This window comes from Micropterus salmoides, unplaced genomic scaffold (assembly GCF_014851395.1).
Source record: "Micropterus salmoides isolate LMB-PRFRI ecotype aquatic unplaced genomic scaffold, ASM1485139v1 Ms_hic_scaffold_7, whole genome shotgun sequence".
Lineage (NCBI taxonomy): Eukaryota > Metazoa > Chordata > Actinopteri > Centrarchiformes > Centrarchidae > Micropterus > Micropterus salmoides.
Genome location: NW_024044459.1, coordinates 27765086 through 27778906, shown reverse-complemented (window position 1 = coordinate 27778906; position 13821 = coordinate 27765086). Strand labels below are relative to the sequence as shown.

At 41.3% G+C, this 13821-nt stretch overlaps 1 protein-coding gene across 4 annotated transcripts in view; it reads right to left on the bottom strand.

The window, feature by feature from the left end:
* The window catches only part of LOC119892422 (RCC1 domain-containing protein RUG3, mitochondrial-like), a 301658-nt gene that overhangs the window by 223073 nt on the left and 64764 nt on the right, over nucleotides 1–13821 (bottom strand). For all 4 annotated transcript variants that reach the window (XM_038704650.1, XM_038704648.1, XM_038704651.1 and 1 more), the window contains one exon: nucleotides 2402–2514. In XM_038704650.1, coding sequence (XP_038560578.1) covers nucleotides 2402–2514 — 113 coding nt within the window. The remainder of the gene's footprint in view (nucleotides 1–2401; nucleotides 2515–13821) is intronic.

Sequence of the window (13821 nt, the reverse complement as noted above, 5' to 3'; positions counted from 1 at the left end):
CTACACTTAATCTCCACTGCTACATTTAATCAAAGTTGTCTATGAAGTGTGTCTCTCTTTTCTCTCGTTCACCATGATTACTTTCATTTTGGTCACATGGGTGTATGCTGTTATAACTGAGTTTTACGTTCAAAATAAAACAGCAATACAGGAGAAAGAATATTAGCAAATGCTCTGAAGGCAACCCTCTGAGAAATATCTGTTTTCAGCAGTGAATCTTGAGACTGTGTGATGATCTGCTGTGGTTATCTGGTGGTTTCAGTGTCATGCCCTTTACTGTCCCTCTGCTATTTACCCACCAGACACACAGCTTGATAAATGTTTTGTCTGACCTTCTAAATTTGTTTTCCTTCCTCTTAACTGTGATTTTATTTCCCTTGGACAAGCCAGACAGTGTGCGTGTGTGTGTGTGTGCGCGTGTGTGTGCGTGTATGAGCACTCAGGCATGTGTGCCTGCTTATTTGTCCGTTTGCTAAGAAAAAACAAGGTCTGTAGACAGATAAAATCTATCTTCTCCTTATTGCAAATTACTTCCACCGGTTCCTCATTTCAGAAAAACGAACCATTTTACAAGCTAAGAAATTGAAACAACTACTAATAGCGGTGCTCTAACAGCCACTGACCATCCATCTAGTGTGTGTCTACTTCAGTCTGAAAAGGGTTAAAGTCGCCACAGGCCAGAGCAGAGTCAACATCGGCCACGGCTTGGCTGGCCTACCCTGCCAGATCAATATCTGCAAATAATAAATTAGCTCCCCAGAGGGGTCGCACTAAACCTTCAGCAACACTGCCCTGGAAAAGTCCACAATTGGTGTGTGCAAGACTCAATAAGCCAGGTGAATGACTGTGCAGGGGCACATCTTTAGCACTCCATAATAGAAAATTAATGGTGCTCAAATCAGTGCTGAGGGCACCCTGAGGGTTACCTAATAGGCCTAGTTAGAACTGTCATCCCTCCTAGAGTCGCCTAAAATATCACATGCAAACACAGGGAGCCAAGAAGAGAGAGAGGAATGGGGAAGAGATATATGTGTGCTTGCAAGCCTTTGTGTGGGTGGGTGGGTCAGCTGGGGATAAGGGTGACTGGGTGTGAAGGGACCAGAAATAGGGACAGGTAACAGGGATTTAGCTAGTGAGAACTTTATGGAGGTATCATTTTAAATAGTGAAGAGTGAACACAAACTAAAGGTGTCAGAAAAAATTTAAATATCACAATTTTATGGCCAGGCCTGACAAGGATATTTCAACTCAACCTAACTGCTCCTTCAAGCCATATTTGAATATATTTCAATTTCCTTGAGTGAAAGACAACACTCAACAACTCATCTTTAAAAACCCAAATACTATGAATCAACACTAAACCATAGCTATACGTGTTCCATTTACGTTTTACTTTATTTCATTTAGTATTTATATGGTCTTTAAGTCTTTATATTGCTGGTGGTCAAATATAAGTCTCATGTCACTTTCATGTCATTTCAGTCAATGTATTGTCTGACTTAATTTTAAGGAATTTGTGACTTTATGACAGCTGTACTACAATTCCCCATTATGAAATATAAATTAACTATAGAAAATATTATACTAATTTTCTTAACACCTAATATTATTAACCTGAGTCTTGAAAATTTTTAGGTCACATGGGCTAAATACTCTTCAGAGGACTGCTCAACTCACAAAATAGCATTCAAATCCAGAATATATTAGCCTATTATCAGTATCAGAGTAAATTAAGCTAATTTCAGTAACACAAACACATATAAGCAGCTAAATAAAAAGAAGTGAAAAGTAAATTAAAGTTTGTGGAGGAAAATAAGTTAATCTTTGAAATACTAAGCAGAATGCTGAAATATTAAAGTGTATCATGTTGGCTGCGTTCAAGCTTATGCTTGTCCAATCCAGAGGGCTGTTTAAAAGCAGATCAATGTGACCAACAGCCTGGTAATGAGCCCTAAAAGCACATCTGATCACTGATTCCAGCTGGTTTATTCCCCTTCTCCACAAACACAACTACTCGATTCAATAAACATACTTCATATTGATCCTGAGCCACCAGGCAGCACATGCAGCTCTCTCACCCACACTCAACAAGATTTATTACAACTTTGCATGCCGAGCAGAAATGAAGAGACACGCAAACACAAGCACTTGCAAACATATGCATCTCCTCACACAAGTGCAGAGAAGGTAAAGTTTAAATACCCAGTGATTTCTTGTCAATGTACTCCACACACACGCACGCAACCCTTCGATCTTTCCCCTGACCCTAATTTGCCTATGCATTAATATTGGTGTGGGGGGTGGGGATGGGGCGGGAGGGGTGTGCCTCCTCATCTCTCCTCCTATTCCCCTCAGGTCTGGACTTCGGCAAACTGTCTGCTGCGTTTGACACTGAACTTACCCACATGCCGCCACACTGCCGTCCTCCAGCGCAAACAGAGTGTGTCGCTCTCCGCAGGCCACTTGAGATATTTTCAGAGATGATGGAAGACTCTGGAACAAACGTGGTGCCAGCTGGAAAAAAAAATAAAGTTCCCAGTGAGGTGACGAAACACACTGTATCACTAAGTTGCTCTGTAGTTAAGCTGGTATACTCCATCAGCCTGGCAAACATCCCAAAGACAGGCACAGCTACAGTAGATCCTCTCAGTGTAGATGAAGACAGAACAACGTGAACAACAGAGGGAACAAGAAAGAAAGAGCATACTCCTTTATGGCGCTGAGCTGTGTAGATCTGATGTTTTTAAGTCCCTGTGTGTATGTCTGTCTGTCTGTTTGTGTGTGTTCATGCCAGTGCCACAAAGAAAAAATGAAACAGCCTATGAGAAGAAAAGAAAGCCTGGTTCCTCATCATGCGCTTGTTAGCTTGTCCAATCTATGGCAATCAGCACAGTCCCAGGGGTTGAAAGACACGAGATGCCGGGGAAAGGGAAGCCGAGGCTGAGGAAAAGATCAATACTGCACTGTGAAACAAGAAGTGTGGGCTATTTACTCTCCATTGATCTGATGATGCTGGAGAAACACCTCACTCGGCTATTAAATTGAGGGTATAAGTCTACTGTGGAGGGCTTTTTTTCTTCCTCTCTCACTTTCTTTCTCTCTTTCTTCACCTCAAGGTCAAGAGAAAGCTAAAAACATCCACAAACAAACAAAAATGGATTGCTTGGTCCAAGGAAAGTAATTAATCTGCATTAAAACGCCAAGGGAACAGGCACTAACTACCCATCTTAAGTGAAGTTTTGCTCAGAGCGACAAGAGACCCAGCATAGGATGGACTACTAGAGGACACAGTGATAAATACAAATAGACTGCTAGCAGGGTTCCAGCAGGGCTTCACTTGGGCTACTTAAACTTAGAATTTCCACCTGCATAAGACAGTAAAGGATAATAAAAAATTGAAAAAAAGAAAAACACTGAGTAGAAAGTCATGCAGGCCTTTTTGCAGCAGAGCAGTGGCGGTGAGTATGATAGGTAATGAAGATATATATGATGGACAGATTATAGCTTATTGTGCACTACAATGCAAACTATTAACATGCTCAAGGCAGGTTCAAGAACAAAGCAGTATGTTTTGAAATTGTTATTCAAAGAAATGTTTGCAATGATTTAGGTAGAGTTTCAAACCACTTTCGGAATTGCTTCGTTCCACTAAAGTGTAGAACGGAATTTAAAAGCCTGAGAGCTACTGTGTTAATGTGGAATATGACACCACTGTGCTGAAAAATGTTTTCACAACCACAATTACCTAAAGTTGCAGGGTCATCACTCAACTAGAGAACATTCAAACAAGACCATATGAGACCTGGTTGCCATTTTGAGTCACTGAAAGAATAACCACAATAGAGTTGTGTTGAAATGTCCAGTGTGTAACTGAGGTAATTCGAGGTAAAACATGTCAACATCATATTCTGTTGTCATGTTATGTCTTTCAGTATGTCAAGGCCTATTTATGTGTTTCAGATATTCAGATGTGTTTGGACTTGAATTCTGGGTTTTTTTCTCCAGTGTAATTTGCTGTGAAAAGAAAATGAACAGCCACACAAAGCTACAGTTTGAAATCACTGTAGTTTCACACCTAGTTTGATCTAATACTGGAGTTTATCACAGAGTTGGTGCTAACAGGAAGGCACACCTTATGATGCTGCACTGAGAGGTTGAAAGAAAAGAAAAAAGTACCATTGGCTTAGAAGTTTTTTGTATTTACAGAAACCAAGAATGACTTTCGAGAGAAACTTTGAGGTAAATTGGAATCAGTTGTAAAAGTAGCGTTGAAGTCCCTGATTATCAAATTATGTTTTATATTTGGAAGACTATGTTATATTAAGTAAATTTTGATGGATAACTGATCCATCTACAACGCATGTTGGCGGTAAAAAAAAAAAAACATGCACTTACAAGGTTGATTTATTTATTTCACATTTTACAACACAGGGTTGTATAACGAGATGAAGCGCGGGAGACAATAAAAAAAATAAAGCCATAAAATTTGTCTCTGGTTTCCCAACTTGTGTCCAGTGGCAGAGCTGCTGACATCCAGATATTTGTCATGGTGTGAAAGTCTACCCCTCTTTGCCTGTCTTGTACTCCTCAGAGGAGTAGCCTTATTGACTGTGGCTGTATTACAACAAGCAGTCTCTAATGACTCCCTGAAGACCTCTCTATCCCTATTGCCCGCCTTCCTCTCTCTCTCTCTGGGTCTCTCTATGTGTCTCTCCTTCTCTGCCTGCTCTTCAGGCTCCAGTTCAGCAGCTAATTAACCCTCTCTAATAGCGTAGATTACATTAGCTTTGAGCAGCTCGCACCCTCCACCGGACTCGCACTGCCACACAATGAACCCAGCCTTGCTTTACAAATCTCCCCCTTCACAAGAGCACAATTATGAATTCAAACAACTTCTTATCCACACTCACTCATCCAGGGACAGAAGCCCTCCTCTGCAACCACCCCACTCCTCCCATGCCGCCCTCCTCCCAGGCCTTCACATACAGAGTAATGGGAGAACTAAAGAGAGGAGACCACACAACAAGACGGCCATGAGGGGGAGAGGGATCTCGAGGGGGGAAGAAGGGACCCCTATTGGGTAAATCGGAGCGGTCACTATAGGTGTTTCATTGGGTGAGCCTACAGAAGCCCAGTGATAACCCTCCATCTTAACATTCCTATTCAGAGCAGAATGGAATCTTAATTACTGTGGGCGGATAGTGCGAGAAAGGGAAATACCAGGACCAAATGTAGGTTTGTGTTTTAAGTGGCCAAAGAGAGAGAATTAGACGCAAGAATGAATGACTTAAGCCAGTGTAAGTTGTTTTCTACACATTGACAAAATGGCCGGGTAACTCTAAAGCTTAATGAAGACTTTTTTTGTTTGTTTTAAAGTTTGCAGATTGTGATGTATCAGACTGCTTGATCACTGAGTCCAACCAATCAGCCAAGACCCATCATGTCTAAAAAAATACACATCTCTTGGTGCGATAGGAGGCTATCACACGGTATTCAGCACCCCGCTTTAGGAATATAAAACTGTACAGTGGTTGGTTAGTCATCTTTGATGCAATGGAGCTGAACCATATAACAGTCCAGCCGCCATTAAACTGCAGGAGTCCAACCACACTAGGAGAGTGTTCAAACCAATGGAGTACCTAGGAGGAGAGAAAAGAACGCTGAATCAATGAAAAATACATTTACTGAATTGGAGGTTGGAGGTTGTCTCTCTCTCTTACAGCACTTAGTGGTGTTTTATGAAAGATAATAAGATGAGATATGGTTGTGGTAAAAAAAGAGGGGGGAAAAAAAGAAGAAGTAATGGATGTAATCTGCTCCGTCTAAATGTAAATTGGTACATTTGTAGTGAAAGGACATTCTCATGTTTCTTTGTCCGAACAAGTAATTTTCCCTCTGTCCCTCTTCTGTAAGGCTTGCTATAGCAGCATTTTCTGCAGCAAAGAGCACTCTCCTTTCTATTTCAATAGGACAGCTCATTTGCTAGACTCCTAGCCCAAACTGCTGACTGGGTTTTTCAAGGCTGTGTACTTTGCGTGCGTGTGTGGACCAGCGTGCGTGTGCACAAGCTTGTGCTAAAAGAGAGAATAGGGGGGAGAAAGGCATGAAAGGAGGATAAGCAAAAATGGAGGGAAAAAGTGGGAGAGAGAACACATTGTATCATTAAGGTACTCAGAGATCATTAGATATATAAGGGCACTGCTATGCAAGGTCAGGGCTGCTGTGTTTTTCTAGGTCGGCAGAGGAGCAGTAAAACCTGTCTAATCAGCCGCTTCTCTCTCCTCTCCCCCGTATCGTTCCCTTCCACTTCCATCTAGAGGTACTGTGGATTACAGCCCAGTTTATCCATGCCCCTGTTTGTATTTACTAACATTATCAAGGCTTATGAGCCAAGGACACGGTAAACCACACAAAAGGCACAGAGAGGCTTTGAGCTAGATATTGGCCCCATTATGGGGTAAAATTGTTGGCTCCCTGTCTCGCTCCCAGGATGTGCAAGGCTGCTTTAACAGGTGCAGCACACTGCCTGACTATCCAGTATTTTTCATTAAGGCCATCCTTCAAAGTGGAGTTTAGCAACTGGCAGTCTGCCCCAATACAGTGTGTGTATGTGTCTTTGTGTGTCCTGAATACCAACACATGTAAATAATTTTACTTTGTATAAAAGTAACTGAACAACCCCCCCCCCCCCCCGGTCAGATTTGTGTCCTTGATTACTTAATCTTCAATCAGATCCCAAATTGAATCAAAATGCGTGCCAATCTTAGACTACTGTTCTTGGGTGTTTGCTTTTAGGCCACAGTTTAAACTTCAACTTTGGCTTCTTTTGTCAAACGAAAATACAGCTTTATAGAAAATCAAGTTTATATTTCTTAAGTAAGATGCCAAAAAGGATCAACGCAATTCAGGTCATTTCAGGTAATTTTTCAGTATTGAAAATTTTCAAGTAATACCTAGTCCTAACCCTGATGTGTAAAGACACACACTCTCCACCCCTTCACTCCTCGTGACTGGGGTCCTCACAAGTCCACCAAAGGACAAACCGCTGCTGGCCTTGGATGGCGGAGATGCGATGTCATTGGTAATGTGGCATGTTCATCAAGATAATGATGGATAGCCTTAAAACGGGCCCTCAGCTTTATAGAGATAAATGTCTTGCTTGGCTTCTTACTCAGCACTCTGGCCTTTCCCCCACACCCTCACCCAGCCTAAAATGGAGATTAGCAAAGCCTGTCTCAAACTTGCTCCAGGCCGATCAAAAGAGGAAAACACATATCTAAAATGCATCACCATACACTATTTCCCAATGTGAATCTTTGGTGTAAAGCAATTAGAGTATTGGAATGGGCGAGTTACAGAAGTGCATTTGTGTGCTTGTATGAGATGAGAAGATGAAGGAAAAGTAAAAAGTGTGGGAGAGAGAAACTGTAAAAGAATGCAACCTGCTCTCGACCGTCTAATTAGGCTAATGTTTTTTTATAAGGCACTTCAAATGTCAAGGCATTGGTGGATTTAGTGTAAACTTAAATTCCATTACCTGGCAGGCATTAATTGCTAACTGAGCCCAGGGATCTTTCCCCTGGGGCCTCTATGTTTCCTCTCTGTCATCTGGCTAACTATTCTGTCTAGACTAACTTAGAGCACCATAATCCACCATGGGGATCAATAAACTGCACATAATTCAGCTCCAATAATGAGCTTTCACTTCAACACAAGCGCCAGCCCACTTCCCAAGGAACCGGCAGGGGCGTAAAATGATAATGTAATTATTAAAAGGACAGACAAAATGAGTAAGCACTTTCACACAGAAAGGGAGGGCGAGCCCAGCCTCAATTAGACACACTTAAAGCTATCATTGTTATTCGAGACAAAGCTAATCAAGGAGGAGATACAGGGGCATCCATTTCAGCAGGTAATGAAATGACACTCGCTGGCTCTCCCATTTCCCCAGGCTCATGATGTTATAAAGGCCGCCCTGCAGTCACGCATGAGTGGGCACTCTTTAATGGAGTGCAATGGATGTGGTTTCATCCACCAATCAGAGATAATAAGAGGAGGGGACTTGGAATGGAGAAGTTTAAGATCCACACTCCCTAATAGCAACACATAAAACCGTAAGTGTGAGGGATTGTTTTATACCTACAGTTTCCATTAGTAGTTCAGGGATAGAGAAGTTAAGTTTTATATATGTTGCAGTAATATCTTATGTCACAGCATATTATTCATGCGTCCACACATCAAACTAGCAGCTGCCTTTTCGGCCAGCATGAGAGATTTGGTGTGCGACAAAGTAAGATTTCACCCGGGGCCTTATCTGCTAACTACTGTTTCTCCAATTATATGCATCCTTTAACACCAGTGAAATCGAGAGAAGCTAGTTTGGGGAGTTTTTTACACCCAAGTGCTCCTAATTCATCTGCAGGCTACAGGAGGTCCAGGGTGGATAAATCAGGCCTTTACAGAAGGGTTGCTCCTACTGTTTATCTGCTGGTGACATTTGCTGCACGGCTCCAACCGCACCATAATTACCCCACTTATTCACTAAACAGGAATCAGGCCTGGCAGGAACCCCCTGCCTCAAAGGTTGAAGGACTTAAGGCTATATTCTGTCTCCAGAGTTCAATGGCCACAGCTTTATGAAGGAAGTCCATTCATTTGGACATCAGCATGGGTTCACTTTAGCATGGTCTAACAAAAAACAGGGGGCTAAACTGATCGCCTTAATAGCCGGAACAAAGAACATTGTGGCTGATGACGATGATGAATTTACAGCTGACTGCACATGCTTTCCTAACACACGGCACACCTTGGCACACTTCAAATGTCACAGTTCCCATAAAGGACTGGCATTTGGAGGGGATTCTCCTACCCCTGGAGTAAGCATGCTAGGGGTGGATAGCTATCCATATCCCGATGAGGTAGACTGACAAAAGGAAAATGAAAAGCGCACGTCTCAATGCTCCTATTTACTGTCATTATTCAGCATGTATTGTGTATTTATTGTGCGATTATAAGACCATATAATCCTGCATTAGGACATTATCCTCTTTTTTTTTTTCTATTTCCTAATCACTGCCATTTTAGATGACTTATTGCTCATATTACTCATTGTCTTGAGAACACACCCTACATTCAACTTACTGTACTGCCAATTAAAACTAGGGATAGGGTTTCTCTGCTGCCTGTTGTGCAGCTCTTTAGCTGCCTAGAGTTCTGCGTAGTCTTATCTGTCAAAGACAGTCAGCACAGATGGATGACAAGTGACAAAGGGATATTTGGTTGAGGTTGTGCAGTAATGAGTGTCATGTGACTCCGACATTCAAATTTTAGACTGCCTCTCCTGATCCTAAAGCTGCAATCAGCACTGAGCCATCTGCAACACTGCAAATTAACATAATTGGTGTACATTACATGCTTATAGAGAGTACATTTTTATCCACTATTCTTCACCCTTAACAAGATGAGCTGTGGAGATACTGGGAGAGCAACACTGTTGATTAGACACAGATAGTGGGAGCAGACAGTGAGACTTGATGTCGTGGTGAAAATGGATGAACTGACAATTAGAGTTTGGTGAACGGCCAGGTGTGAGGGCCAGGGTGCAAGTAGGCCAGTGAGCATCTGACACAAGCACCTTCCCTACACCTGGAGCTGGGGCTGAGGTGATCGACGGCCTGGCCGTCTTGTCAGACAGCTCACAGACAGAACGCAAGCAACACTTAGGCCTCTTCCAGCTGCTCCACCAGAATAAATTGAACTTGATTAGAATTAATCACACTCAACCACGTGCAATTTGCAAATATCAGGGAAAATATTCAAGGAAATCCGCTTGGAAGATTGTAGTGGTGAACAAAGGGGAAAACTTGACTGAATCACTGCACCACAGTTTTGACAATGTGCCTTGCAGACAGATGTAGACATTTGGATGTGTAACTAAGAAGCCACCATTTCATTTGTGCTCTATGATGAATTGTATGAATTAGAAACAATCCCAATAAGTTTCAGCATTAGTCAAGAGTAAACTGCTTGCACATCAACTTAAGTTATCTTTTAGCTGATTATACAGTTCAATACATTACGGTCTCAATGGCCCATTATCCAAAGTATTGGTAGTTTTGTGTTGACAAATTACCAATCCTATACATGGCACACATGGGTGGGTGGCAACACGCAGGCAACACTTACCATATTATAGATATCAGGAAGCTATACATCACCCAGTCTTTAAGAAGGTGTAAGATATAATTGTCATTACAGAGTCACACCACTCACATTAATAGAATTCATTCAGGATGATAAAGGAAGAAAGTCACCATAAGTTAGCTGTCTCCTTTCCTGTGTACACCATGAAAAGATGAAGTATGCAAACTGCCTGATTTTAAACTTGTATCTAATTGTCTCACGTCATGGGTCTGGGCCAGGGCATTGTTGCTTGAAGAATAAATTGGGTAATTCAATTAAAGTGCTTTCCAAAGACACATCATAAGTGATGGAGAATGACTCTAACCCAGGCCTGAACTCCGTGTCCCCCCCACCCCCCCCCATCGTTCCAGTTGCCTGACAAATGGATGGCGGTGTATAATTGAAACACATTGCTGCCAGCGTAGGTCAATAACATCGCTCTTTCTGCTCACCAGCACCAGATTAACAGACTCTATTTTATCTTCCCTCAGCCTGTCCCAGCTTGACAGAGCGGGAGCGTCAGCTGCTTATCCATAAAAGAGGCCCCTTATCTTGAAAATAAACAAATACATAAAGTGCAACAGCCTGCTGTCTGTCCAAGCAGTTAAGGGCTACTTAGTTTAAGGCAAACATGTGGGCAGTGTTTTGTTTTAACACATCATCATATGAGATGAAGCGCAGCTGTCACTTCAGAAAACCTGGCCAGACATTCCCAGTTCTGAAAACATGGGCATTGCAGTTTTCTACTCGCTATATTCTAGATTTGCAGAATAATTCATTTTTTATTACTATTTTAAAAACACAACAACGTGGATATTTGTATTCTTATTTTTCAGATTTGTTTCGTAAGTGCAACCAATTCATGTGAAATAACCCGTCACTGTGTCATCCTTAAGGCCAATGTCATGCAATGTCATTCACCTATGTTTATCTAAAAACAAGGACAAGATGTGTATTTGGACAACGAGTAAATTGTGATGGCACTAAATAATTAACATTTTTGATAACAATTATAAGACCCTGACTTCTGTAGAGGTATAATGCAAAGCCATCACTGTTTATGCATGATAAACATTGAGGATTAATTAGCTTAAGCACAAGTGTAATATGAAGCTAAAATGGGTGATTATATGTATTTAAGCCTAAGCATAACAAATCTAGTGGCTTAAATTAATTTGATAAACAAATGGGAAAAGTAGGGTTAAGGTTCAAGGATAAAAAAAAAAGTCCATTATCTCCCACTCCTCACTCTGTGCTTTTATGTAATTACGTTAGGTTGGACAGAGTTAATTGAATCTGGTCCATTTGTTTACAGTTTAGCCATAAGGATTGGAAGCAATAATACCTGACTTTCAACGTAAGACTAAATGAACATATACCCTCAAAATAAATTCCTATAGGGGGTATGTGCGCACAGCTTTGCGTGCTTGTGAGGCTGTTTATGTGCACTTGCATGTGCTTACTGTAGGGAGCATGCAAGTCTGGATGTATTTTTATATGGCCTAGGTTTGCACATTCCCACGTGGAACACACACAAATTAGCCATGGACGGATATTCAATTAAGTCTTTTGTCAAGGGTCTATGTAGGGGCGGGACAGGATGCACAGTACAGTAATCCGTGATGAACAACAAGGTGGCAGCTCCATTGTCTGTCTGACGGATAGAAATTTCTTGCAGGCGTGCTCGACCAACAGATTAGACCACTGTTGGGGGGCGAGATAAGATGGCAGCCAGCGGTATGGAAGGTACCTCCTCTTCCAGCTCAAACAATACCTTTAATCCATTCCCTTCTCACAATCAGGTTGTTTGACATTACTTTTCAGCATCCCACACAATCATTCTCTCCCCTTTCCCCCTCACTCATTCTTACAGCAGAAGAGACTTCTTCATGTCTATTCATTTATGCTTTATATTAGGTCCCATTATATTAAGTCCCAAAGCATATGCCGAAAAGACTTTCAATACTTTTATCAAATGTATTAAAAGTTTTCTTTTTTTTTCCTCCTTCGTGTCCTGTTTGGCTTTCAGTCTGAGTAACTCCTGGCCAGATGAGTTATGGCAAAGCACAATTTTGTGTTTAATTCATTGCTCACTGCCGGCTTGTCTGCCAGCCGCAAGGCTCTGTCCTTCCTGCCAGTAATGTACTTCTCCATAGTATTTTATTATGGAATCATGACCTTGGTGGGGTTTGCTTTCAGCTGAATGAAATAACAACTCTGTAGATTCACACCGCAGAGGTCTGACCTTAAAAACTGTCAATAGAGGATTCAAAGTATGTTAAAAACAATATGGCTGAAAAGTCCTTGACCCCATTAAGTGAAAATATAATACTGCCTCTTCAACTACAGCACTGGTACTCCTTTCTTTAACTTTTAAACTTAATTTACTGTGTTCAGTGCTCACAGGATTACTTCTCTGAATTACCGGGGTTTCAAAATCGCTTGATACGGAGTAACAATCTGGTTCACTATGCGTCGCAAGTATTTCACTTCAATTGAAGACTAGTCAGGACAGAAATTAGAAATTAACTGCACGGAAAAAGAATCATCTTGTTAGTACCTTAGCATGGTGTTACACTTTATACACTATGTTCAATATGAGGAAGATGAAGATTTACATAAATTTACACTCATAATATCACAGTGATCAATACGTGACATTTGTCTTTAATTTTGGCTTTTGGCACAAAAATACACAAATGACACAAACATCTGACCAGAGACTTTGTGTCATATCAGTTTTGTTTTGTTTAATTGAACAGGAGGCACAGAAGGCATTATATGATTATAAACAGTCAATGTTGTATTAAAACAATTAAGGAGGCCAACAATTGGAACTATAATACAACACAGTTCAATTCAAGCAGCGCAGGTTGATTTATGCATCAAATGTGTCTGTAGGCAACAAAAGCTTGTGCAAGTGTGTGCCAACAGTTGGATATGTAAGTGTTCATGTATGGACCACCTCCTGTAAGCATTGATCAGCCACTTCCTCAAACATCCACGCTATGTTGCCAGAAGGTTCCACCAACAGCTGTTTGTTCCAGGGGCAACTGCCTATTTTAAATTTGCTTAAGTAAAAATGATTATTGCCAATTAGATGCCCATTAATTGTGCAAGCATGGGATGCTGCCAGCTGTTTACATGGGGGAGAAAAATAGCCCTTCTTGTTTAATTTTTTTCCCCTCAAAGCCAACAGCAGTCTCTCTGTGCCAGCCGCAAAACATACAATTGTTACACATAAACACACTGTGAATTCAAGAGTGGCAGAGAGCAGTTGTAAATACTGTTTATCAAAAGCAAGTGAGTGAGTAAGGAGTGTGTTATCCCAAGAAGGTGGTTTTAAGAAAGAGTGAAAGTACAATAGCTGAAATACTTGCAAAAAATAATGTATCAACTGCTGTACAAGAAGCCACAGAAAACTGTGCTTTAGGCAAAGATCAGTGACCAAATGAATGCGTTGCACCTGACCTGACTGCATTTGTTGGACACTGGAATCAGGAAATCCGGAATAAAAATCTGTTGACATATTTAAAAGAGTGTTACTGTGACTGATGTAGCTGACCAAATCCGTGCCGGCCCAAGTTTCCCCATCACAGTAAAAAGAAAAAAAAAAGAAAACAAATGACATATACAAAC